Source organism: Lepidochelys kempii, chromosome 1 (assembly GCF_965140285.1).
Source record: "Lepidochelys kempii isolate rLepKem1 chromosome 1, rLepKem1.hap1, whole genome shotgun sequence".
NCBI lineage: Eukaryota > Metazoa > Chordata > Testudines > Cheloniidae > Lepidochelys > Lepidochelys kempii.
In genome coordinates this window covers 229,500,949-229,525,996 of record NC_136380.1, presented here as the reverse complement: position 1 = coordinate 229,525,996, position 25,048 = coordinate 229,500,949, and the positions used below count along the sequence as shown (strand labels likewise).

Sequence of the window (25,048 nt, the reverse complement as noted above, 5' to 3'; positions counted from 1 at the left end):
ATTTTGCCCTTAAGTGTCTCTTCAACAAGGGAGAAACTGATTATACACAAAATAGGTCAGAAAGGGTCATGTTTCTTTGTTTGTTTTGTTCATTTGCTAACTTTTTTCAGTTATAGTAATCAGCTATAGCAGGTACAATGCCTTCAGACAGATTCCCTTTTAATGTGCTACCCGTAGCAAAATATAACAATTTCATTTACACTGCTTTGTTCTCTGGTGATAATTAACCTTTATACATTGTCACTTATGTTGTAATCACTTAAAAACCACATCAAAAATCTTTATAGTAATGCAGTCGGAGTTGCACTAAGGGTTTGTTTACATGGTGCATGCCAGCTGGGGTGTAAATTCTAGTGGGCACACTAGCATGTCATGCACTAAAAGTTTTCGAGTGCAAGTGGGCATAGTCCTGTTTCAAAAAGTATTATGTCAGTGCTCACTAGGGAGCTTTCAGTGTGTACCAGTAGGGTCCTCACTGACAGTTATTGTGCAACACACTGGTGCACATTAGAATTTACACCCTGATCGGTGCATACTGTGTGGGCAAGCCCTTACATCTCATACAAACTTATTTATTGGGGTAGAATTCTGCCCGTGGAGTCAAAACACGTTCTACAACCCATAGCTTGTGTACCTCTGACATAAGACAAAGAAATGAAGTTTTCCTGAGGTCCTAAACTGTGTACTAGGATGGAGGGCATCCCAGTGCATAAACAGCAGAATCTCATCACAATAACTCTCTACAGAAAATACTGGAAGGGATTAGGAAGGAAATATACAGCTAAAAGTTCTTCTTTGAGTAATGGTCCCTATATGTATGCCACACATGAGACGCATGCACGCCATGTGCCTGAGTCTGGAAATTCTTCAAAGCAGTCTCCATTGGCCCGCACATGCACAGTAGCTTTCCTAGTGCTCCTGGCTCAGGTTACAGGAGGCAGTGCGAATAGATGCTTCCCCAGGTCCTTCTTACTGCTGCATAGCCTGAGCCAGAATTGTGTCCTCCCTCATGTTGTTGCATTACCTATAAAGAAAATATTTATAAATAGTTATATTCTTAGATTAATAGTTAGTAGTTAAAAAGTTTATAGTGTAGTTTGTTTCCCTGGTTGGGGAACCCCTTCCCAGCACCGGGACCATATCAAGAAATGCATCCCCTACCCTCGATCCTTCTCTATCAGTGATGAACATCAATGCTGACTGTACTGTCTAGGTGAGGCATGTGTCTCTGCAAAGTGTAGCATCTGTCACTCCTTCCCACTCAGAACTCAAGAAGCCCAGGAGTTTTGCCTATGGAAGTACCGAATGGAGAAGGCTATGAAACTGCTTTGTGACCCGGGGCAGGGAGATCCCTCTGTACATCAGTCTCCGCTGCCTACCCGTGCCCCTCAAAGTACATGCCTTGCAGCAGAGCCTTCAACATGTAAGCCCAAGAACTCCTCTTTCAGGGCTCCCTGTAAGTAAAGGGCACTGTTATGACAAGGACAGATCACCATTTAGGATCGTCCATAAGAAACATGTTTTTTCCCTGAGCTGGTCCAGATCATATCGTGAATGGTACCTAAGGAGCCGGCTCCAACAAATGAAAACTGACTGAACAGAATGCAATCTAAGACTTCTACATTAGGGGTCTGCGGACCATAGGTTGAATTTCCAGAGGGGTCTGCATCTCCATTCAAAAATGGTTAGGGGTCCACAAATGAAAAAAGGTAGTATAGAGCAGTAGTTTTCATTCTCCTGTCCCTGCAGACTTCAGATCTCTCTATTTGTTTGCTATGAGTACACCTAACTGCGATTAGTGCCTTTCTTCCTCTGGTGGAAGGATACTCTTCTTTACTCACCCAACTACAGTACAATTCATGAAAGGCCTGATCAGGACCTTCCCAGCAGTGCTTAAACCTAGCCCTCAATGGGAGCTTAACCTTGTCCTGTCCAGACTATGTAATCTGCCTTTTGAATTCATGGCAACTTGTACCATGGCCCACTTGTCCAGGAAAGTGGTACCTTTAGTAGCTATTATCTCAGCTAGGAGGGTCAGGGAGCTCAGAGCCATCATGGTTGACTCTCCGTATATAGTGTTTCACAAAGAAAAGGTTTCTCTTTGATTATACCCCAAGTTTCTCCCTGAGATTGTTTCTGAGTTCCACATCTATGAAATGATAGTTACCTGTATTGTTCCTGAAATCCCACGCTTCCTCTGAAGACAAGAGATTCCTTGATGTCCGGCCTGCCCTGGCATTTTACCTGCAAAGAACCAAACCATTTAGGAAATCACCGACACTCTTTATCACCATACCAGAGAAGTCGCATGGGCAAGCCATATCCTCCCAGAAGATTTTGAAATAGGTCTCAGGATATATTTTAGAATGCTTCAAGGTAGCAAACATTCCTCCCCCTAGAGGTGTCACACCTCACTCCACGCAAGTAGAGGCTGCCTCCATGGCATCCCTATCATATGTTCCACTGCAGGACATCTGCAGAGCAGGCACCTGCGGTTTGATCCACATGTTCACTATGCATTATGCCCTAGTTCGTGCTTTGGCTGCAGATGCAGCGGTAGGATTGGGAGTATTACATGCATCTTTGCTACCAGTTTCCTTGCACCCACCTCCATGCTGAACACTGCTTTCCAATCACCCACATGTGGAATACACATAGGGGGCATCACAGTTACTTACTATAACTCGAGGCTTCTTCAAGATGAGGGATCCCTATCTGCATTCCTTCATCCCCTGGCTTCAGATCCTGTTGGATTTGTGGTTAGAAAAGGAAGTGGAAAGGTGTTGACCCCCGCTGCCTCTTAATATCCTTGGCTGGGAGCACTAGGAGAGCTACTGTGCACATGCGGGTCAATGGACACTGCTTTGAAGAATTCCCAGACTCAGGCACATGGCACACAGGTGGAATACAGATAGGGACCACACATCTCTAAGAGTCTCTAGTTACAGTAAGTAACCTCCACATTAGCAGGGTGTGTGTGCGTATGGGTGAAAGTTTGCATTCCAGACCTTTTATGGAACTTTCAACATATATTCAGGTTTGCTGAAACACTTTATTTTTTGATGACTGCAGGTTAGTAGACTGGTTTCCCGATATCCCTGATGATTTTCAATGGATGCAGGGACAACTACGTCGGATTGTCAGTACAGTTTATTCTCTGGCAAGAAATAAGCTACTCAGTACATCCAGGTAAATCATTGTGCTGCTATGTGCAAACTGATGTATCTTTTACATTTATTTTGCCAGTCAAAACAAAACTTAGTGCAATTATTAATATTCTGTTGCAAGCATTTAGTAGATTATTTCAAGGGTAAGTAGAAATTTGTTTCACTTCTACCAAAGCCCTGTTCTCTCTGTATTACAGTATACTAAGGGATTGTTTTCCTGCTCTCTCTTCTTTAGACCTGATATTGATCACCATGTTTGGTGATCAAGAGGTTTCTTCAGTAAATGGCTTCATGCTCTTTCCTCAGGACTGATAATAGCTGAGGCAATTGCAGCAGGGACTTCTAGTGCCTATTTTTCTAGATTCACCACTCTTTCCTGCCTCCAGCACCCCAGCTTCTTTCTTCTCTGTCTTTTCTCTGCTTCTGAAGATGGACTCCATCAGAAAAAAATTCCTTCAATAAGTTGATTTCTCCTCCACTGTGATGAACATCAGAGTGTTGGGAGTATCTTGAGCTCCTCCATACTGTCTTTAGAGACGGGTGGACAGCCCAGCTGGTGTGGCCCTTTTGTCTCTGTCCACCACTGTTGGAGTGGAAATGTCAGACCAAGCAACTTCGTCTATGCACAGGGATAAGGACTGCTGACTGGGAAGCAGGACCCTTGTGGAGAGGAACAGGAAAATCCTGTCCCAGAGGAACTGGGAGCTACTGAGAGATTCTGATAGCAAGTGGGGAAGTAAGCTGTGTTCTTCTTCGAGCGGTGTCCCTGTGGGTGCTCCACTCTAGGTGTTGGTGCATCCCTGCACCAGAGATTGGAGATTTCTCACAGCAGTACTTAGTTGGGGGAAGGGCGTGCACAGGAGTCGTCTTGTGCAGCCATTGGCACCTCCTGTAGTGTGTGCACCCCGACCGTCCCGTCAGTTCCTTCTCAATCGTCCTCAGCTGCAGGCAGAGCTCCGCAGCCCTGCTCTCTTTGATTCTTTCTGAAAGGAAAAAAAAATTATTAGTTACATAGGAACTTCTTATCATAGTTTCTTTAGTTCCTCTTAGAGGTTTTTCTTCAAAAGAAGAAGAAGAAAGAAGACTTTTTCTCTGCTTAACTCCCCATTTGGGAAAAGTTTCTACAGTTTACCATTACAATTAACTCCCACCCTTATCTCTTGAGAGGTGGGAGAGGCTTAAGTGCAGTCATGCCAGGCTCAACAGGATTTAAAAAGTGTGACTCCTGCCTTGAACCGATGCCGGTCTCTCACGGCCATACATCCTGCATTCGCTGTCTGGGAGAAACTCATATCTCCCAGAAATGCTTACATTGCACCAACTTAACAACAAGGGCAAGATGTGACAGGGATCTCCGCTTGAAAATGCTCCTGCTGGAGAAATCCCTCCAACCTCCACAAGAGAGGCCCTCTGGGGAGTCTCATAAACCGAGATCCCTGAGCTCTGATAAGGCTCAGACTTCCAAAACTGTCAGGAAGTGAACCTCGACCTCTCCAGCAAGGGTCTCAGAAAAAGAGAGCTTCCCCAGCGAGGTCTTTACCCTCAGTGCTCCACTCATCCAGAGTGAGCACTTACGAGGCACTGGGCTCCTCCGGCACCGTCCCTCAGTGGACCCCTGCTGAGTCCCAACGCACGGCACCGGTGTTGACACATCAAGTCTCCTCCACGGCACTGACTACCCTGGTGCAAAGCATGGCACAGGCAGCAGCAGTGCAATCAGTGCTGCCACCACCGGCACCGACCCAGGACTTGATGCCGGCTAACATACCAAACCTGGCACCCGTCAGCGCTCCAAAGGTCAACCGCAACCCCAAGGCAGGACCAGCGCAACTCCTGCACACTGAGGACATAGCAGTTTCTTCAGCACCACAGTCACTACTGCTCGGCACCGAACACTCCCCGAGCTACATAGCATGGTACCATCCTTCATCTCCTGCACCACTCTCCATGCATAGTGGTGAGGAAGGAGACGTGCAGCACAACTGCTTCTCCTCTCAACGTTCATCCCCATCACAGATGAGACTTACATGGAACACTGTGAAGCCTAAGCCTCATCCCTCCGAGCAGTCACAGCCCTGGTATGCACAGCACTGGTCTTACCCATTACTACCTTACTCCATGCAATGGCCACAATGGGGTCCCTGGCCCACATATCAGAACCCCTATTCTGGTCCCCCTTCCCCAGCAACAAGAGGTTCCAGAGTATACCCATCATTAACACACAGAGAAACCTCTGGCCCCCTGAGACAGATATAGAAGAGGAAGAGATACTATCACAGGCAGACCTGGATGATTCACCACCTGCCCCCCACTCATCTTTTGCACCAGATGAAGCGGTGACGCCATCTCCCCCTATGGCACCAGGTGACCTGAAACAGTTCGAAGAACTCTTCAAAAGAGTCGCAAACAACCAAGAAATTGCCTTACATGAGGTGCAGGAGAAAAAACATAAGTTGTTTAAAAATCTTACAACTGGCATTATTGACCAAGATTGCCCTCCCCATGGATGAGGCTATAATGGAGCCTGCGGAGGTAATATGGCAAACACTGGCATCGGCACCACCCACCAACAAATGGGCTGACAGAAAATACTTTGTTCCAGCCAACGGCATGGAATTTTTGTTTTCACACCCTCGAGCCTGCTCTCTGGTAGTAGAGGCTGTTAATCAGTGCAATACACAGCCTCATTTCTGCTCCTCACTCTAACATAAAGAACACAAGAGACTGGACCTCTTTGGGCGGAAAGTTTACTCATCAGCCACCCTTTGCTTAGAGTTGCCAACTATTCTGCTCTACTAGCAAATTATGACTACTCTAACTATAGTAAAGTACAAGAGCTTGTGGAGGACCTCCCTGAGCATAAACGTCCTCAACTCAACGCCATTATCAATGAGGGTCAGCACAGCACTGCAAGCCGCAATGAATGTAGCGGACACAGCTGCCCGAACAACCGCAACAGCTGTGGTTATGAGAAGAACATAATGGTTGCAGGCTTCGGGAATTCCAAAAGAACTACAACTAAAAGTGGAGGGCCTCCCATTCGATAGGGATAAACTATTCTTGTCTCAAACAGATGACGTCCTTCATACCATGAAGGCCTCCCGAGCGATGCTTCGTATGCTAGGCATACACCCACCGCCTGACAAACACCCTCGCTTTACACCATGCCAGTCAACAACCACAATACTTCACTCAGAACAGACCCAAACAACGGGCTCAGAGACGATGAGTTCCACAGAACCAGGCCTCGTCCACCTGTCCATCTACATCTAAGCCACAATTTTGAAGTCTTGGTTGAGGGTATGCACGACCTCCCCACACCTCTAACGCCAACAGATGCCGCATCCCACAATTTTGGTCACCGCCTACACCCATTTTACCATGCCTGAGCTGTGATAACCACAGATGAATGGGTTTTGGAGATCATACAGTCTGGTTACACTATTCCTTTCACAGCCATCACCCCTACCCCCCCCCTTCCCTGTCCCTCTTCAGGGACCCCTCTCACAAGCACCTTCTGCAACAGGAAGTAAACCACCTCCTACTGCTGGGTGCTGTGGAACCAGTACCACATCAGTACAGAGGGAAAATATTCCAAATATTTCCTGACAGAGAAGAAAGGAGGGGTATGGAGACCAATCTTAGATTTTCGAAAACTCAACAGATTCGTACGCAACCACAGGTTCAAAATGGTCACTCTGGCCACAGTAATCCCAGCGCTAGACAGGGGGGACTGTTTTGCAGCCCTCCACCTCCAAGATGCATACTTACATATTACAATACATCCTGCCCACAGACGGTTCCTGCGGTTCACAGTAGGACCTAACCACTACCAATACAGGGTCGTTCCCTTTGGACTGTCCACCACTCCCCGTGTATTCTCAAAAACGCTCGTGGTAGTAGCAGCACATTTACGATGCAAAGGAGTCATCATCTACCCCTCTTTGGACGATTGCCTTCTCAAGGATACCAATTGACAAGAAATGGCAGGCATGCTGAAGACCACAATAGACCTGTTTCACCAGCTAGATCTACAGATAAACAAAAAGAAATCCGCCCTGGAACCAACCCAGTGATTGGAGTTTATCGGAGCCAACCTAGACTCCATACAAGCCAAGGTAATATAGACAAACCACAGATTCACTACATTGACCAATCTTATTTCCACAGTGATCATCAGCCCACGAACTTCAGTGAGGACATGCCTTCAGATTCTGGGACATATGGCAGCTACAACTTTCATAGTAAAGTCTACAGCACTAGTTGAGCATGGTCTATGCACCCAGCAAACACTCTCTCAACAGACGTGTGATGCTACCACCAAGGGTTATCCTCTCCCTACAATGGTGGACACAGCCAGGGAATGTATGCTCTGGGATTCTCTTTCAACAAGACCCCCCATCAGTGACTATTACAACAGATGCCTCCCTGATAGGTTAGGGTGCCCACTTGGGTCACCACAATGTACAAGGCAAGTGGTCTGCAATGGAAACCCGACTACATATCAATCTCCTGGAATGCCGCGTGGTACACAATGCATGCCGACACTTCCTCCCATTCATATGAGAAACCTCAACTTCTATCCTCACCGACAATGTGGCGTGCATGTTTTACATCAATCACCAAGGAGGAGCCAGGTCTCACTCGTTATGCGTAGGAACCATGAATCTATGAAACTTCTGCATCCACAAAAATATAAACATCACAGCATCCTACCTACCAGGGTGCCAAAACACTACAGCTGACAACCTCAGCAGGCACTTCTCAAAGGAACATGAGTGGGAAATTCACGACAGTGTTCTCGGCACGATACTCCAAAAATGGGGTCACCCAGTAATCGACCTTTTCACCTCAGTGACAAATCATAAATGTCTACTATTTTGCTCCAGGGCAGGCCTGGCACCAGGCTCATTAGGGGATGCCTTCCTCATCCTGTGGAACGTCACTCATGTATGCCTTCCCGCCAATATCACTGATCCCAAGGGTCATCTGCAAGATGCGACTCGACAGAGCATACATCATTCTCATTGTCCCCATGTGGCCCAGACAGACTTGGTTTCCGTACCTCTCACGTCTAGTAGTCTGTGCCCCACAACCACAGCCTTTCCGGATGGACCTCCTGTTCCAGAACAAGGGCCTGACGCTCCATCCAGACCCAGCGAAACTCCTTCCTATAGCATGGCTCCTCTCTGGTTCCAACGTGGGGAATTGAACTGTTTGGAGAAAGTAAAACAAGTATTACTAAATAGCCGTCGCCTCACCACTAGAAATACTTACCGCCACAAATGGAGAAGATTCTCCTTTTGGTGTCAGCAAAAACAGCTGGACGTGACCATGGCGCCTCTATCTATGATCTTAGACTACCTACTAGAACTGAAGGAAATGGGGTTAGCCATAAGTTCTATTAAAGTACACCTGGCTGCCATCACAGCCCTCCATGAACAGATAGAAGGGGCTTCAATATTTGCTCACCCGATTACACGGCGCTTTCTAGCAGGTATACAGAACATGTACCCAGAAGTACGCCAGCCTGCACCACCATGGGATCGCAGTCTTGTGTTCAAATGTCTCACAAGACCACCCTTCGAACTTCTAGCAACCTGCTAGCTCCTACATAAGTCAATTAAGGTTGCATTCCTAGTGGCAATCGCGACTGCAAGACGTGTCAGCAAAATAGGAGCATTTATGGCTGAACCACCATACACTATATTTACCAAAGACAAAATCATGTTACGTCCTCACCCAAAATTCTTGCAGAGAGGCTACAAATTTTCACAGAACCAAACCATACACTTACCTGCCTTCTATCCCAAGCCACATAACGACTCTCAAGAAGCAATGTTACACATGTTAGATGTCAGATGGGCTGTAGCCTTCTACTTGGACAGAACTAAACCATTTTGCAAGTCACCAAGACTATTTGTCTCTACAGCAGAGCACTCCAAGGGTTCTACAATATCAACACAGAGACTCTCCAAATTTTCCTGTATTCAAACTTGCTACCACCTGCATCACGAAGAACCCCACATGGGCATCAGATCCCACTCAACGTGAGCCATGGTGGCATCGATTGCATTCTTGAACAATGTCCCCTTAATAGATATTTGTAGAGCTGCAATCTGGACATTGGAGCACACTTTTGCAAAACATTATGCTATCACCCAAGGCCTTGTCTCAGACTCTATTGTTGGCCTCATAGTGCTCTCATCACACACTAATACATAACTCCGAACTCGTACCACCCCTGGTGGGGTACTGCTCTATAAGCACCTAGAGAGGAGCACCCACAGGGACACCACTCGAAGAAGAAGTTAGTCACCTTGTGCAGTAACGATGGTTGTTCGAGATATGTGTCCCTGTGCGTGATCCACTACACACCCTCCTCCCCTCTACTTTGGAGTTCATGCAGCCAAGCTCTGCAGTAGAGAAGGAATGGAGGGCATAGTCGGGGGTGCGCACACTACAGGGGATGCCAACGGCTGCATGAGACAGTTCCTGTGTGCACCCTTCCTGTGACCAAGTACTGCTGCGAGAAATATCTGATCTCCGGCGAAGGGACACACTGACACCTAGAGTGGAGCACCCACAGGGGGACACATCTCTAAGAACCATCATTACTGCACAAGGTGAGTAACTTCTTCTTGTAAAGCAACCCACTACAGACAGCTTCTAGAGCTTGGGGTTTGGGGGGTCCATACTCAACCAGGGCTTTCTTAGAATACTTGCTCATTGATAGCTTGGCTGTTGGTTGTACCTCTTCAGTTTTTCTGAGCAGACCGCCGGATTCCCCGCTCTGATGCACCACACCTTCGCCTCATAGTAATCATTAGTCTGATGCATGCAAATTCTTTTTTTAAGCATATTGTAGAAGAGGATTTAGAGGAGACAGTCAGTGAATTCATCAGATACCATTCTGTTGCTTGAAACTATAATTTCCATCCCATCTTTAAAATAAGTAAAAAGGAAAATCCTGGTCCTGCTCTTCCTTTGCTTTGGCTGACTTTATGTTCTGGTGATGATTTCTTAAAGCTCTATTTCCTGTTTAGAACCTCACCTTGCACTCTGGGTAACTTTCTCTTATGGGATTCTCAATTTGTGTTTGAATTGATGGATTTTTCTGCCTCTCGCAATGATTGGAGGTATTTCTTCCATAAAGTTCTGCTTTTTTATTTCTCATCTTCCTCCTTAAGACAACAGTCCCTATCTCTCAATTCTCAGTAGGAGTCAGAATTCAGACTTTCATGGGAATTTGTGCTGTTAGGAAACTTAACAAGGTCCCCAAATCTTAACTTAGTGGTTAGTGTTTTCTGGCACATCCAAATTTCAGCTAAGGAAGTAATCGTCAAAGTAAAGAATCTCCAGGAGAGAGATGGAATTTAGAGGAAGATGGTGCTAAATGTCTTTTGGTGGTTGGCTCTCCTTTCCTGTGTCTGAGGAAAGAGGAATAACTTGCTAATTATGAACTACTGTTCTAAAATGTAGGAAACGAACCAACAGGTAAGACTCTTCTGTTTTGGTAAAATTTGTAACATTTCAAGTACTGCCTGAGTAAGGAATCGGAATTGTATCTGAAACACAAACAACATTTTTAATGTGTGTAAATTGAGACTGTACATTATTTATAGGAAATCCATTTAAAATAACTATTCTGTATGCTTATTCCTACTGGTACTTAACTTTTTTTTTATAATAGATGTAGGTAAGACTTCACAGCATTTTATCACTGCAGATTCTCCTCAGTTGGTTAATGGGTCACCTACTGATCTTGGTCACCTACTGATCACCCCTGATTTTGTTCAGTAGCACTGGAGAGGAGTTGTATAAATTTAGCCTTGCTATCTTAGGTTTATCTGATCATCCTACTTTCTTCACACAACCCTTCCACACTACTTGTATCACACTTCAAAACTATGTGGGCACCCCCAGTAAGATGTGCTCCATTGAAGTTCAGACTTTTGATGCCTTATTTTCTATTACCCCATTAAAAATAATATATTTAGACTCCACATTTATTTTCCCTGGGAGATGCTGTAGTATCATCTCAGTTTCCCTTGCATGTAGGAAAAACCCTTATTCCATCACCCCTTGAACTGAAATAGAAACCTCATTAAAATATTGCTAATAGATATTTGTTTTTGTTCCCCCCCCTCCACAGTAAAGAGAGCTATGCATCACTCAGAAAATGTCAGACTGTTCCACCTAATGTAGAGTTCCGTTCTCCCTATTGCCATTCTAAAGTGCCACACGCTGCTGCAGACCTTGAAGGTTGGCTCTGGGATTTTCTGTACTGCAGAGACTCAGCAGGGAAGCAAATTTCTGTTGGTATAAAGGGGCTCTCAGACTCTGATTCTCACCATGTTTTCTTCATGAATTCTGAAGAATCTGGCTTGGAAATGGATTTTGACTCCTCCTCAGACAAGAGTTTCCAAACTGTCTCAGAAGATTAATTTTGAAAGTTCTGAAATCCGTCTGACAGAGAAGCTTAAACCTTGTGAAGCAAACTCATTCTTCCATCTTGCCAATAAGTATTGGAAGACTGTTTTGTTTAAGCTCAATGACAAATTGCCTTTCAGACCTTTACAATGCTAAGGATTATACAGAAGAGTTGTCATTGTTATGTAACAGTCACATTCTTGTTAATCTATTAAATTCTTGTTAAGCTTCATTTCAAAATTACAATAGCACAATATCTGGAAAAAGATTTAACTCCAAGCTACCGGTAATTAAAAAGCTACATGAAATCAAACCCTATAAATGGCTTGTTCTAGACTGAAACAAGCGTTTATAGAAAAGTTGCATTTTAAAGGACATACTTTAAAAAAATACTTGTGTTTGGTGATGGTAGATTAATTTTTAGCACTTGCATGAAATCAGGCAACTTGTACTTTACAAAGGGAAATGTTCATTAGGAACTTTTTGAGGGCCTCCAATATCAGTGTGTTTGCCTTTTGTTTAACTGTACTGTTTTCTGGAAAAAAGGCACCAACTTTGATTACATACTGTAATATACAATTCATACTGTAATCCAAGTTCACCATTCCCAACAAGTTTTACAAAGTGCCTCTTTTCCTTAAGTATTGAGAAGGAAAAAAGTCTCAAGAACTGGGCCGCATTTAGCCATAAGTGTTAAGAGGCACAACTCTGTTGACTTGTTGTGCATGCTTCGCAAGGGCTTAATTTGAACTAATATTTTTAAATAGATTTAAAAAAGAAAAATAGCTGGAGCAGTGGTCTTTTAAAAAGACAGTAGTATCATTGAGTGGAGCTGTATAGAGCAACAATGAAGTTGTCATAATACAACCATTGCAAAACATCTTTGTGAGATTACATTGACACTGAACAGTGTCAGGCTTGTGCTCTGATTTGTGGATTATATACATTTTCTATAAGATGGAAAAGGAGGCCTTATTTCTTTTTTATTCCTTGGAGGAGCAGAAAGGAGATCCCAGTGATTCCATTCTGTTTGTTTAGCACTTCTTGTGCTAACTTATCTCAAGCAGTGTAGGGAAATTTCCTAACATTTGTGTCCTTCTTGAGATCAGAATGAATAAGCGAAGTTTAAAACAAATGTATTATACCGTAAAGAGCTGCATGCAGGTCTAAATCCACTGTTCAAAAAAAAAAAAAAATTCCTGCCCCTTTTCCCCAAAACATCAAGTCCTATCCACGCTGAAATTTGTAACAGTTTATAAAACCTGTTCTCTATAAAGGTGTCATTGTGGTTTCAAATCTCAGTATAGACAGCCTTAAATTAAGTATTTTATGAGCTCATCTGACAAAACCCTGATAGTTATGAAGATAATTATTAAACCACTGTTTTAATGATGATTGGGGTTTTTTTTTTAAAGCAACATTTTTTGGGCTAATGGTGGTTTTAAAAACATAAATGGAAGTAACCTTTTGTGGCTTGCTTGAAAAAGACTTGGCATTTAAGGGCCAAATGTTATTTCTAGTACAGTACTGTAAATTTGGAGTAAATGAGCTGTACTCCCGAGAGAAGAGAGAACTCTCTCAAGCATTTATTGGGAGCGGCCTGTAAATAAAACTGACTGGAGATGGGAGGGACAAGAGAAGAACAAATATTTTTTATAATAGTATAGTGTAAATTTTGAATATCTCCAGGTCTTTGAGTTGTCAAAACCTTAACGTTCCCAACTTGGACTAAATGTTAAGCAGTTCTTTAGGTTTTCAAAGAAAATTCACAACTCAAAGTGCTACATCTTAAGAATAAACTCTCATTAAAATGCTTTAAAAATTGTTAAAATGTTGTTAAACTATAATGTATTTCCCCACATAAAGTATTAAAGCATTTTTATATTATTATATGGATTTTTATATCTTTTGTGCTATCTCACTTGAAAAAATTGTACTTGATTTTTGATATTTGACTCTTGTATATCTTTGATTCTGCACGGTGACCTGTTAAAAGAAAAATATTGGTACAACCACTAATTTTTATTTCAAAAAATAAAACACAAGCTGTGGTTATATAGTCTCACTTGTAACGGCAAATTGATATTATGGAGTGTGTAATGAGGTGTTTTTTTTTCTTGCCATGTAAGAAAATACTGTTTTAGTAAATTATTTTAATGTCCTCTTTATGAGATATCTAGTCCACAACACTACAGACTTACAAAAATACTTAATTTTACATATATGAGAAGCCCCATTGCCTTCAATGGGACTAATACACATTCATAATTCCTTTGCAGGATTGTGGCCTGCATTTCCTGTAACACAGTTCTCTTCCCACCGCCCCATCCCCTGCCTCCATTTAATTTTGTTTTACAATTTTTCTGTCCAAAATCATAGTAGAATCTTCAAAATAGCAAGGAAATACATGGACATTTACTGATGTTCTTGGAAAGTATGGTAAACTACACAATTGTATCAAGTATTGTAGACTGCTTCATTTTTTGCAATCACTGGATAAGGCAAAGTGGCTAATAAGCAGTCTTGTTTCATACATACAGGAAAATGCACTTTACTAGGGTTAATACTGTAGGTTTTCTAATATCATCTGGATCTTTGTCCAGAAAATGATAGAGCAGATAATTTTTAAAATCCTTGCTGTCCCTTTGCTGTCTTTTTCATTTCTTATAGCTCTGTTGTTGAGATCTCTGAAATGCTGTTTTGCTAATCATGTATTGGACTGATTTTCCTATCACTACATGCACTTTTACACCTGTGTAAGCTCCATCAGCTTTTAAAAATAAATCACTAATTGGTTTTTAATTTTTATGTGAAATTTGGTAGTGAAGAATGTTGGAATAACAAACCTTGACTCCATTTTTTAGCTTTGTAACAGATACAGCAAGGGATCAACTGTGCAAGCTTCCTACCACTGGCCTCTCAATATGCTTCCTGTCTGAGCTAAAGGATCTATTTGTCTTCACGGAAATTAGTGCATCAATTAGCCTTGCTTCAAACATTCTCCTAGGCTTCTCTGCTGAGACTACCAACTAAAGTGCCACATATGATGTTTTTAACTTTGCATTTTAATATTTTTCAATTGCCCCCGTGCTGTTCAAACCCTTCGTTGCTCTTCCAACCCTTTGTTGCTCTTCCTTCTCCATCCTATTTTTTCCCCTTCTTTCCAGTCTCTATTCTTTCCTCTGCATTTCCTTTCCTGCAGAAACTTGCAGTTCTCAACCCAGTGTCTGTTGCTTCCTCTCTCATTCCCTCCATTAAAATGATCAGTGCTTAAATAGATAAGGTTGACTCTGAAGAATCCTCATTTGACTTTAGAGCTGGCACCTTGTCAGAGGGGGCAAGGTGTTCACATCTGAGTCTTGGTTCAGGCTGCCTTAAGACTTGGACAGATGACATTGCATCACTCATAGTCTGTTCACATTATCTCTGCATCAGTGTAGGCTAGAAACTTTTTTCTAATGATATCTTAGCTTCTGAATCAGAACATGTAAGGCAGGCCCCACAAGTACAGCATTGGGGCTGTACTTTTGACACCACTATGATAAAGGTTCATAAACACAACTGGGTACCTTTTTCCTTTCCATTTCAATGTATTATTATTTGAGGGACCTCTTATCCATCAGTTTACAAGGCTGAGACAGTCCATGTTTTGAATTCACTTTCAGAAAGCACTTAAATATGCCAAGCTAACGGAGTGATCAATTAATGGATTGGGGTTTTGGGAGGAGAGTGGCGGAGGGAGTGAAATGCTTTCTTACAGTCTTGGCAGGAGAATTGCATAAGGGTAAGATGATTACTTTGATACACACAAGAGCACTTACAATAAGACACACAAGGAAATTGTATATAAACATTGATTCTCTAGGGTATTTATTTCTCTCGGGAGGGGAAAACTGAATGAAGAGTACTTTAAGCTAATGTGTTCTTTGTTGTGAACTGAAAAGAGAGCTCTGGTCCACAGCCTCCAGAGCCAAACACACTGCCTTCCATAAGGACCAGTGTTGTTAACCCATGCTTTGGGCTATTTCTATACTACAGAGCTTATGCCTGCATAGCCTCCTAGTAGAGACGCAGCCATACATCAACTTTTTTTTTTTTTTTTTTGCCAGAATAGGAACAAGAGAGAGAAAGTGGGTAGTCATTTTTTCTTAGACCAACTTCTGCGGGTGAGAGACAAGTTTTCGAGTTTACACAGAGCTCTCTCTCTTTCACGAACGACATCACCAGAAACATGCTTCTGATAGCATAGCTGTGTTCTACACTGGGGCTTTTGACACCACACTGCTGCCATAACTCTTAAGTGTAGAACCAAGCCTTGTGCTTCCCTCGCCAGTATATCCACTTAGTTGCCTTATATGTGGCCTGTCAACTCTTTGGGGGAGGTCCCCGTTTTTTTGTTACATGTTTGTACAGCATCTAGCACAGTGGTTTTTGAACTTCTTGTATGGGTGACCCCTTTCACATGGCAAGCCTCTTAGTGAGACCCCTCTTATACATTAAAAATTCACAATGGGGCCTTGGCCTGCAATGGAGGGGGGTAGGGTCACTAAATGCCGCAGCAATACATAATGTTGAACATATTTCTGTTTTGCAAATAGCCCCAGTTGTTATAACTTGTCTGAGTAGCCAGGAACTGTGGGCGGGGGGGTGGGGTGTGAAATCTGTCCTCTCACTGCACAGCTTGAGCCCAGTTTGAATCAGGATGGTCCAACCTTTACAAAGCTGTGGTCTGGGTGCTTGTTTTGGGGCACCTCTAGGGGCCATATACAGAGAAATGATCTGATTCTTGGATCTGAAATTATATTTTTAGGATTTAGCCATAAAGCATTAATGGGATTAAGAAGTATTAAAAAGAAACTCGCTCCCCTCTTAGTGAAGACCCTAAGGAAAAGATCTTTCTTGCACTAGAGTCCCAGTGTCTATCATATTTGCAGTGGCAGAGATAGCAGCCAAGTGGTGCTCCCCAGTTCGTTTTGACTTCTCGTTTAATTACTGAGAATGTGCTTCTGAACATTGAACAAAGCTTCAGGACAAAGTCTTCTAAGTTTGGAAACTGATCCTTAGGGACAAGTTTCCAGAAGTTTTCATGCAATTTATTCTTGAAAAGAAAATGATAGTCTGTAGTTCACACAGGTCAAACTGAAGATTGTGCGATTGCTGCTCAATTGGTACTTCCATCAGATTGTTAAATGCTAGATCTCTCACTCTCAAACTGCTAATCTAGGGCTGAGATATAATATTTCTGAGAAGCTGTGAAAATCAGCACCCCCACTCTCACGTGAGAGTTCCTTACATGATGGAAAATGGGTGATGTTCTTGGGAAGGGACACTCTGAATAGTCTAAGCTTTCTGTGGTCTGCATCAGCATGGTCCACTAAAGTAGAAACATCCTGATTTCTACCTTGCAGCAGCCCATGCCTGAGGGTACCGAGATGTGTATGGGTGGAAAGGCACAGAGAAAGGCTGGGTTTTCCCGCTGCTCTTGAAACTAGACATGGTTGCTTATTTTTTTTCCAGAAACACACAGCTCACCTTTCTAATTTGAAAAATAAATTGTAGAAGGCACATTCCTGCACTCAGCTACCAAACTTGTAAATGGCAATGCAAATCTTCATATTCTGCATTCAAGTCCTCAAGGAAGCTGATAAATTTTTTGTGCTTCTGTGCTCTATTTTCTCTATGGATTACTTTTACCACTTTTATTACATTAGTTATCACATCACTCGTTTCAACAGATTTCCTGCAATATGCCTCCTGCTATAGGATGTAGTGCAGAAGGTAGGGTATTCAACTCTATTTTCTTTTAGCAAACCTCCTAATCCCCCTATATAGCTGGTCATTGTTCATGCTTCAGCACAGATGGTACAAAAGCACACTTAGCAACCTCCATATTTGCTCACAGAAGTAAGGGCCGTGGTGGAATTAGCTCAGTAACTCCATGCATGGAGAAATCCTCATCAATAGTTTGGATGAAAATTAGTCTGGCAGTAAGTGGGCTGATGGCACGGGCTTCAATACACTGTTTTCCCCAGGAATTGACATTGCGGGTGGGTGGGGTGGTTTAAATTTATGGGGGGGCAGGAAAATCAGGGCCGATGAGGGGTGAGACTGTGAAGGTGAAGGTGGGCTCTATGGCACCATAGTAAAAACTGAAATGTTTCATGACTATTTTATTAGATTTAACTCCTATTTTAAAATCATCACACAAATTAAAGTTGGCTACTCAAGCCTTCTATGAAGCACTACATCTACATCCTTCTTGGTTTCTTGTTATAATTTTGCACAACTCTGTTAATGCACTTCTTGAATGAAATGTGCTCATCTTCGGTGGCTTCTCATGTGTCTGGTACTTCCCTTCCTTCAATTGATATGCTCATTTGTTCATTCACATGCTCAGGCAGAGGGGTGACTTCTTTCAGAACACAAAATTCTATTCAATGATGAAAAAGAACGCTCAACTATAGCTGTTGTGACTGGGAGTAGCAAGAGATTATTTCCTGAGCTGAAAGAAGTAGGAATTCTAGCACAAAGATCAGTTCAAGCCACTAGTGATGATAAAAAAGAAGTTGAAGTCAAATCTTCATTCATTCGTCATATGATATTCCACTCTGTTCAAATTCTCTATTCTATCCTGAGCACATGGCAACCCCATTGCTGGTAGTGCCTCACTCTGCTCAACTGTTGGTGTTTTACAGGACAGGGATCTGTAAAAGCTCCGTAGAGGTTGAGCAGAATCTAGAAGTCGCTGTTGTAGATTTTTAAGAATCAAGTCTGTGTACTTTTTCAGTTGTCTTAATAAACACTCCTTGTCCTCTTCACTAAAAGATTCAATATAAATGCCTTCAAAAGTCACCTTCTGGACTGAAGTCTTTGTTTCTTCCAGTACTTTTTCAATGGATAGCTCTCCGATTGATTCAACTGTAGCTTCTATTGCTGGACAAAGATCTAATACTGTTGTAGCAGATGCCTGGATGGCACTGTTTCAGGTGGTTTCAACAGTAGACTTACAAGAGAGAGAATGGCAATAGTCTTCTCTGAACATAGTAGCAAAAGTAATCCACCAGCCTCACTACTTAGATCCATTCCATCTTGGTAGATACTTTCCAAAGCCAGTAATAATGGCTGGAGTAATTTTAAGACAACAGGCAAGGATCACTCATGAGAAAGCCAGAGGGTTTTCCCAGGTTGAACTAATATGAACTGCAGTCCCAGTGTATCTTCTGTATTTTTCAAGATATTCAGTATTTTTGGACTCTTGCTGAAAAAAATAATATAATGAAGACATTACATTTATAGCTTTTTTAATGTCTTTTGAAGAGTCTGCAGCTCGTACTAGCGCTAGTTGGAGTAGATGGCCTCTGCAGTGTGTATAGGAGAGATTAGGATTACACTTCTCTGAGCAAAGCTTGTACTCCACCATGTCTTCCAGAGAAGTTTGCAGCTCCATCAAATGCAAAAGCAGCCATCTATTTGGGGTCCAATTGACAAGCATTTAACTCTTCTAAGATGTGGGTTGTCACAGATACAGCCAATGTGTCTTCTATAACTTGAATATCTAGAAATGCATCTACTGGTCTACCACTGACATCAAAATAACGTACACAATGACTTAACACTCGATGTGCATTTGCATCGGTGCATTCATCAGCTATGTATGCAGATGTTTTGAATGTGGCGAGTTCTTTACTTTTTCAACTGTTGAGTCTTTCACTGTTGCACCACATGCGTCCAGCCAGTCAGCTGAGTTTCTTGCAGAAAGATAGTGAGCATTTGCTGGTCTTGTTCGGAGCCAGCGTTCAACTTCAGGATGAACAAGTGACAATGCACTTAACATTGGCCTCCAGTTTGTAGTGTGTGGTATCTCTTGCTTAAATAGAAAGTATGATGCCGTAGCCATGTTTGTTCGCATGAACTGTGTTGTGTCTCCAGCATTCTTAACAGCCTCATTAACACTCACTGGGGTTGTCCTTGCTCAGTGGAGACTCAGAGTGCAGAGGTGCTTTCACATGAGTTCACCTCCCAGGTGGGGAGCAAGAAAGCACCTTGCTCGTTCCTCCAGCTGCTCACTGTTCACTCTGGCCACTGTTGTTTGTTGTGCCTCCATTCCTCTATTGCCAATGGCCCTGCACCATCACCTTCTGCTGCCACCTGTCTCTGTGACCTCTGCAAGTTGGTCTCTTGAGGGTCCACTAGCTTTTAGTAATTTCAGCTGAGCTCTCAGTGGGGGAATCTTGGCTGCTAGTGCAGAGTGGGCTGTCTCTTCCACAGAAACACTGTCCCACAGCAGGTCTAGGCACTTAGACCTGATTATCAGTGACTTCAGCTGTAGTGGTTAGTTAACAATACAAAAGACTATCTATGGAGCCTAATCATCTCTGTCTTGAAACAGTGGAGTGGTGTAGGTCAAACAGTACTTGTGACTCAGGCAGACTATCAAGTAAAACACCTGTCCCCACCCTCTCTCTAGATGCCCTCAATCAGCACAGGCTAAGTACAGTTCTGCTGCCCTTTACTCATACAATAAGAATAACATCTCATCCCCCCACCCTCATTCAAGTGATTTGTAACTCAACCCCAGCCAAAATCTATCACTGTGGCAACACAGCTCTGTTTGCTGGATACCTAGGTAGATTAGGTGTGAATGTAAATACAATCTGGTCCTGAAGCCTTAGCCCCAGCCATCATGGAGAGCTCATTTAGACTTTGCTTACAAATCATAGTTTGAAATTATTAGGTTGGCCAACATCACCAAAATGAATGCACTGACATTGTCATTAAAAGCAACAGCTGTATAAGGAAGCTAGTCTATGTTCATACTTTTCAAATCTATTATACTTTTTCAGATACATGTATTTTATCATACACTGTATATGCTTTTAAAGTGTGTATTAATGTTTCAATTTCAATTCACATTTCCAAACAATCACTAAATTTGCAACACTTCATGTAACTAGTTCACAAAACTGTGGGGGATGTTGGGGAAATTCGGGGGGGGGGGGTATAGGAAAATCCCTGCTTCAATACTACCTCCTAGATTACTGAAAAGTACTTACATTTTTTTTCAATCATTGTAGGGTGACCAGATGTCCGGATTTGATAGGGACACTCCTGATTTTTGGGTCTTTTTCTTACATAGGCTCCTATTACCCCCATCTTGAGTTTTCACGTTTGCTGTCTGGTCACCCTAAATCATGGTCTTTGAGTTTTGAGGACATGTGATCATTCATCTCCATTACCTTCCTTGCTACAGTGCAGTGGGGCAGTGACACAATTTCAACATTCTTTGCCATTTCTTCCTCCCCGACTGCATGAGCCAGTGTGATAACACACCTTTTTTTAATTTTTTTACCATATCACCATCCCTAAAAGCCTTTTTACATTTTACTGGCCTGAGGCTGCACCTTTATGATGCAGCTAGACTGAATGTGTGCGAGTGCGGCTGCTGGTTTTGGCAGTATGTTCCTCTGCTGTTGAAGTCTGTTTTTCATGTCAACTAGTGCAAGGCATGTTTCAGAGTAACAGCCGTGTTAGTCTGTATTCGCAAAAAGAAAAGGAGGACTTGTGGCACCTTAGAGACTAACCAATTTATTTGAGCATAAGCTTTTGTGAGCTACAGCTCACTTCATCGGATGCATACTGTGGAAAGTGTAGAAGATCTTTTTATATACACACAAAGTATGAAAAAATACCTCCTCCCACCCCACTCTCCTGCTAGAAATAGCTTATCTAAAGTGATCACTCTCCTTACAATGTGTATGATAATCAAGTTGGGCCATTTCCAGCACAAATCCAGGTTTTCTCACCCCCCCACCCCCACACAAACCCACTCTCCTGCTGGTAATGGTGAGAAAACCTGGATTTGTGCTGGAAATGGCCCAACTTGATTATCATACACATTGTAAGGAGAGTGATTACTTTAGATAAGCTATTTCCAGCAGGAGAGTGGGGTGGGAGGAGGTATTTTTTCATGCTTTGTGTGTATATAAAAAGATCTTCTACACTTTCCACAGTATGCATTCGATGAAGTGAGCTGTAGCTCACAAAAGCTTATGCTCAAATAAATTGGTTAGTGCAAGGCATGACTCTCCACTATGCTGCTTGTGTCTTGCAAGGGTGTAAGGTTAGCTAATACCAGATGACTCTTTCCCCCAGCTGTCATGCGCAAACAGATGCCACCCTGCAGCCCGGTGTTACTAGCAGTGAACAAGTCGTCATCTTCCCCTCTCGTGTGAAATGCGCTAGTCTCTGCCTCAACTTTTCTGATGACAGGTTTCAGAGTAGCAGCCGTGTTAGTCTGTATCCGTAAAAAGAAAAGGAGTATTTGTGGCACCTTAGAGACTAACCAATTTATTAGAGCATAAGCTTTCATGAGCTACAGCTCACTTAGAATCATAGAATATCAGGATTGGAAGGGACCTCAGGAAGTCATCTAGTCCAACCCCCTGCTCAAAGCAGCACCAATCCCCAATTTGTTGCCCCAAATCCCTAAATGGCCCCATCAAATATTGAACTCACAACCCTGGATTTAGCAGGCCAATGCTCAAACCACTGAGCTATCCCTCCCCCCACTTCATTGGATGCATACAGTGGAAAATATAGTGGGGAGATTTTATATACACAGAGAACATGAAACAATGGGTGTTACCATACAGACTGTAACAAGAGTGACCAGGAAGGGTGAGCTACGACCAGCAGGAGAGAGGGGGGCGGAGGGGGAAACCTTTTGTAGTGATAATCAAGGTGGGCCATTTCCAGTAGTTGACAAGAACAGTAGGAGGGGAAATAAACAAGGGGAAATAGTTTCACTTTGTGTAATGACCCATCCACTCCCAGTCTTTATTCAAGCCTAAGTTAATTGTATCCAGTTTGCCACTTTTAGGTCTGTAATTGAGTGACCAAAGAGATTGAAGTGTTCTCCGACTGGTTTTTGAATGTTATAATTCTTGATGTCTGATTTGTGTCCATTTATTCTTTTACGTAGAGATTGTTCAGTTTGGCCAATGTACATGGCAGAGGGACATTGCTGGCATGTGATGGCACATATCACATTGGTAGATGTGCAGGTGAACGAGCCTCTGATAGTGTGGCTAATGTGATTAGGCCCTATGATGGTGTCCCCTGAATAGATATGTGGACACAGTTGGCAATGGGCTTTGTTGCAAGGATAGGTTCCTGGGTTAGTGGTTCTGTTGTGTGGTGTGTGGTTGCTGGTGAGAATTTGCTTCAGGTTGGGGGGCTGTCTGTTAGCAAGGACTGGCCTGTCTCCCACAATCTGTGAGAGTGATGGGTTGTCCTTCAGGATAGGTTTTAGATCCTTGATGATGCATTGGAGAGGTTTTAGTTGGGGGCTGAAGGGGATGGCTAGTGGCGTTCTGTTGTTTTCTTTGTTGGGCCTGTCCTGTAGCAGGTAACTTCTGGGTACTCTTCTGGCTCTGTCAATCTGTTTCTTCACTTCAGCAGGTGGGTGTTGTAGTTGTAAGAACGCTTGATAGAGATCTTGTAGGTGTTTGTCTCTGTCTGAGGGGTTGGAGCAAATGCGGTTGTATCATCGAGCTTGGCTGTAGACAATGGATCGGGTGGTGTGGTCTGGATGAAAGCTGGAGGCATTTAGGTAGGCACAGCGGTCAGTAGGTTTCCGGTACAGGGTGGCGTTTATGTGACCATCACTTATTAGCATCGTAGTGTCCAGGAAGTGGATCTCTTATGTGGACTGGTCCAGGCTGAGTTTGATGGTGGGATGGAAATTGTTGAAATCAAGGTGGAATTCCTCAAGGGCTTCTTTTCCATGGGTCCAGATGATGAAGATGTCATCAACGTAGCGCAAGTAGAGTAGGGGCATTAGGGGACGAGAGCTGAGGAAGCGTTGTTCTAAGTCAGCCATAAAAATGTTGGCATACTGTGGGGCCATGCAGGTATCCATAGCAGTGCCACTGATTTGAAGATATACATTGTCCCCAAATGTACATTGTCAGGAAGATCACCGATGGATTGTAGTTTCCTCAGGAAGCCAGTGGTGTCTCGAAGATAGCTGGGAGTGCTGGTAGTGTAGGGCCTGAGGGCTCACCTTTCCTGGTCACTCTCCTTACAGTGCGTATGGTAACACCCATTGTTTCATGTTCTCTGTGTATATAAATCTCCCCACTGTATTTTCCACTGTATGCATCTGATGAAGTGAGCTGTAGCTCAGGAAAGTTTATGCTCAAATAGATTTGTTAGTCTCTAAGGTGCCCCAAGTCCTCCTTTTCTTTCAACTTTTCTGCATGCTGCAGCCCTTGCCCTGCCTTGCCGGTGTGCCATGTTGTAACTGCCCCGTTTTAAATTCTGCAGAGCCCAGGCCACCACCTTCAAGTGTAATTTAGCCTCCTGCCGCAGGAGCCCCCGCAGCTGCGGCTTTAGGGAAGCCCTTCCCCCCCCCCCACCACCCCACCCCGCGACTTTCCACTTGGACCATCCTGATCCCCACTCCCGCCTGCCTCCTCCCCGCTCCCTTCGTGGGGGCGGGGCTTCCTAGCTCCCGCCCCATCCGGGACCTTCGCTGCCTGCCCCGCCCCTTTCAACACTGATGACCAATAAGGGCTGGTTGGGAGGGAGGCGGGACTAGGCGCCGCGGTCTTCGCTGTGGGCCCGGCGCTGACCGCCGCGCGCTGCCCTCGCTGTGGGATCGCGGTTCTCCCCGCCCGGCGGCGGTGCGGCCATGGGGACGGTGCACGCGCGGGTGAGGTCCCTGCCGGCTCCGCTGGCGCGCGGGGCCCCGGGGCCGCGGAGGAGGAGGAGGAGCCGCCGCCGCGCCCGCTGCCGCGACCTTCGGGAGCGGGGCCGGGCCTGGCCGGGGGCCTCTGAACGTGGGAGCAGCGGGGGTGGCTTGTTCCCGGGCGACCTGCCAACCCCTTCCCCGCGGGCTGCGGAGGCTGCCCCGCCCCGCCCCTCGCAACCGGTGCCGGGAGAGTCCCTGCGAGCCTGGGGCGGCAGGATTCCCCCCCCCCCCTCCGCCGCCTGTCAGCGAGCGGCGGCCCCGTGGAGTCGCCGCCCCGGGGCGAGGCAAACCGCCCGGCGGGGGAGTTTAACCTGAAATGTCTGAGACGGGACGCTCGCCCCTGGGGATGTGGGGCGGCGGGGGTCCGAGGCACCGGCTCCGGGCGGCAGGGCGGCCCTCTCGCCGAACTGGTGACATTTGGCCGCGCCAAGAGGCGCGGGGGGCGGGACTGAGCCGGTGAAGAGGCGCCCCCGCCCAGGCTCTGGCTTTGCTCTCCACGCTGATTTCCCCGGGAAGGGTTTAACTCGCTGTCCAGCTCCTCCCGTCCTTCTTTCAAGGGCCCCTCTCGCACACCTGTTGGCTACGGCTGGTACTGTTTCCAAAGGGCCACCGGGCTTTCTCTAGTCTGAAACCGGGAAGTGGTGACGTATGATAAAAAAGCTGAAAGACCCAGCTCATAGAAGAATGGGGATGG

The 25,048-nt window shown here is 44.4% G+C and overlaps 2 protein-coding genes and 1 long non-coding RNA gene across 7 annotated transcripts in view; 2 read left to right on the top strand and 1 right to left on the bottom strand.

Annotated features, from left to right (window-relative positions):
• LOC140900045 (patatin-like phospholipase domain-containing protein 2) overlaps positions 1-14,864 on the top strand; it is a 44,257-nt gene extending 29,393 nt beyond the window's left edge. For 2 of the 4 annotated variants that reach the window (XM_073316586.2, XM_073316576.2), the window contains 2 exons: positions 3,073-3,189; positions 11,323-14,359. In XM_073316586.2, the coding sequence (XP_073172687.2) occupies positions 3,073-3,189; positions 11,323-11,614 (409 nt within the window). In that variant the 3' untranslated portion in view covers positions 11,615-14,359. Of the gene's footprint in view, positions 1-1,265; positions 1,480-3,072; positions 3,190-11,322; positions 14,360-14,464 lie in introns of those variants that run through there. The other 2 variants (XM_073316598.2, XM_073316607.2) reach the window with 2 other exon arrangements.
• On the bottom strand, positions 13-24,885 carry LOC140900064 (uncharacterized). Of its 2 annotated transcripts, none has more exons than XR_012155542.2 (5): positions 24,666-24,885; positions 8,233-8,380; positions 2,679-4,150; positions 2,168-2,244; positions 13-1,024 (listed from the first exon to the last, which is right to left on the bottom strand). It is a non-coding gene; the product is annotated as an uncharacterized LOC140900064 (long non-coding RNA). The 2 variants fall into 2 exon arrangements; XR_012155543.2 differs by having other exon boundaries at positions 3,009-4,150.
• The window catches only part of SAMM50 (SAMM50 sorting and assembly machinery component), a 34,055-nt gene continuing 33,178 nt past the window's right edge, over positions 24,172-25,048 (top strand). Inside the window, exon 1 of the mRNA XM_073316621.2 lies at positions 24,172-24,315. Coding sequence (XP_073172722.1) covers positions 24,295-24,315 — 21 coding nt within the window. The 5' untranslated portion in view covers positions 24,172-24,294. The remainder of the gene's footprint in view (positions 24,316-25,048) is intronic.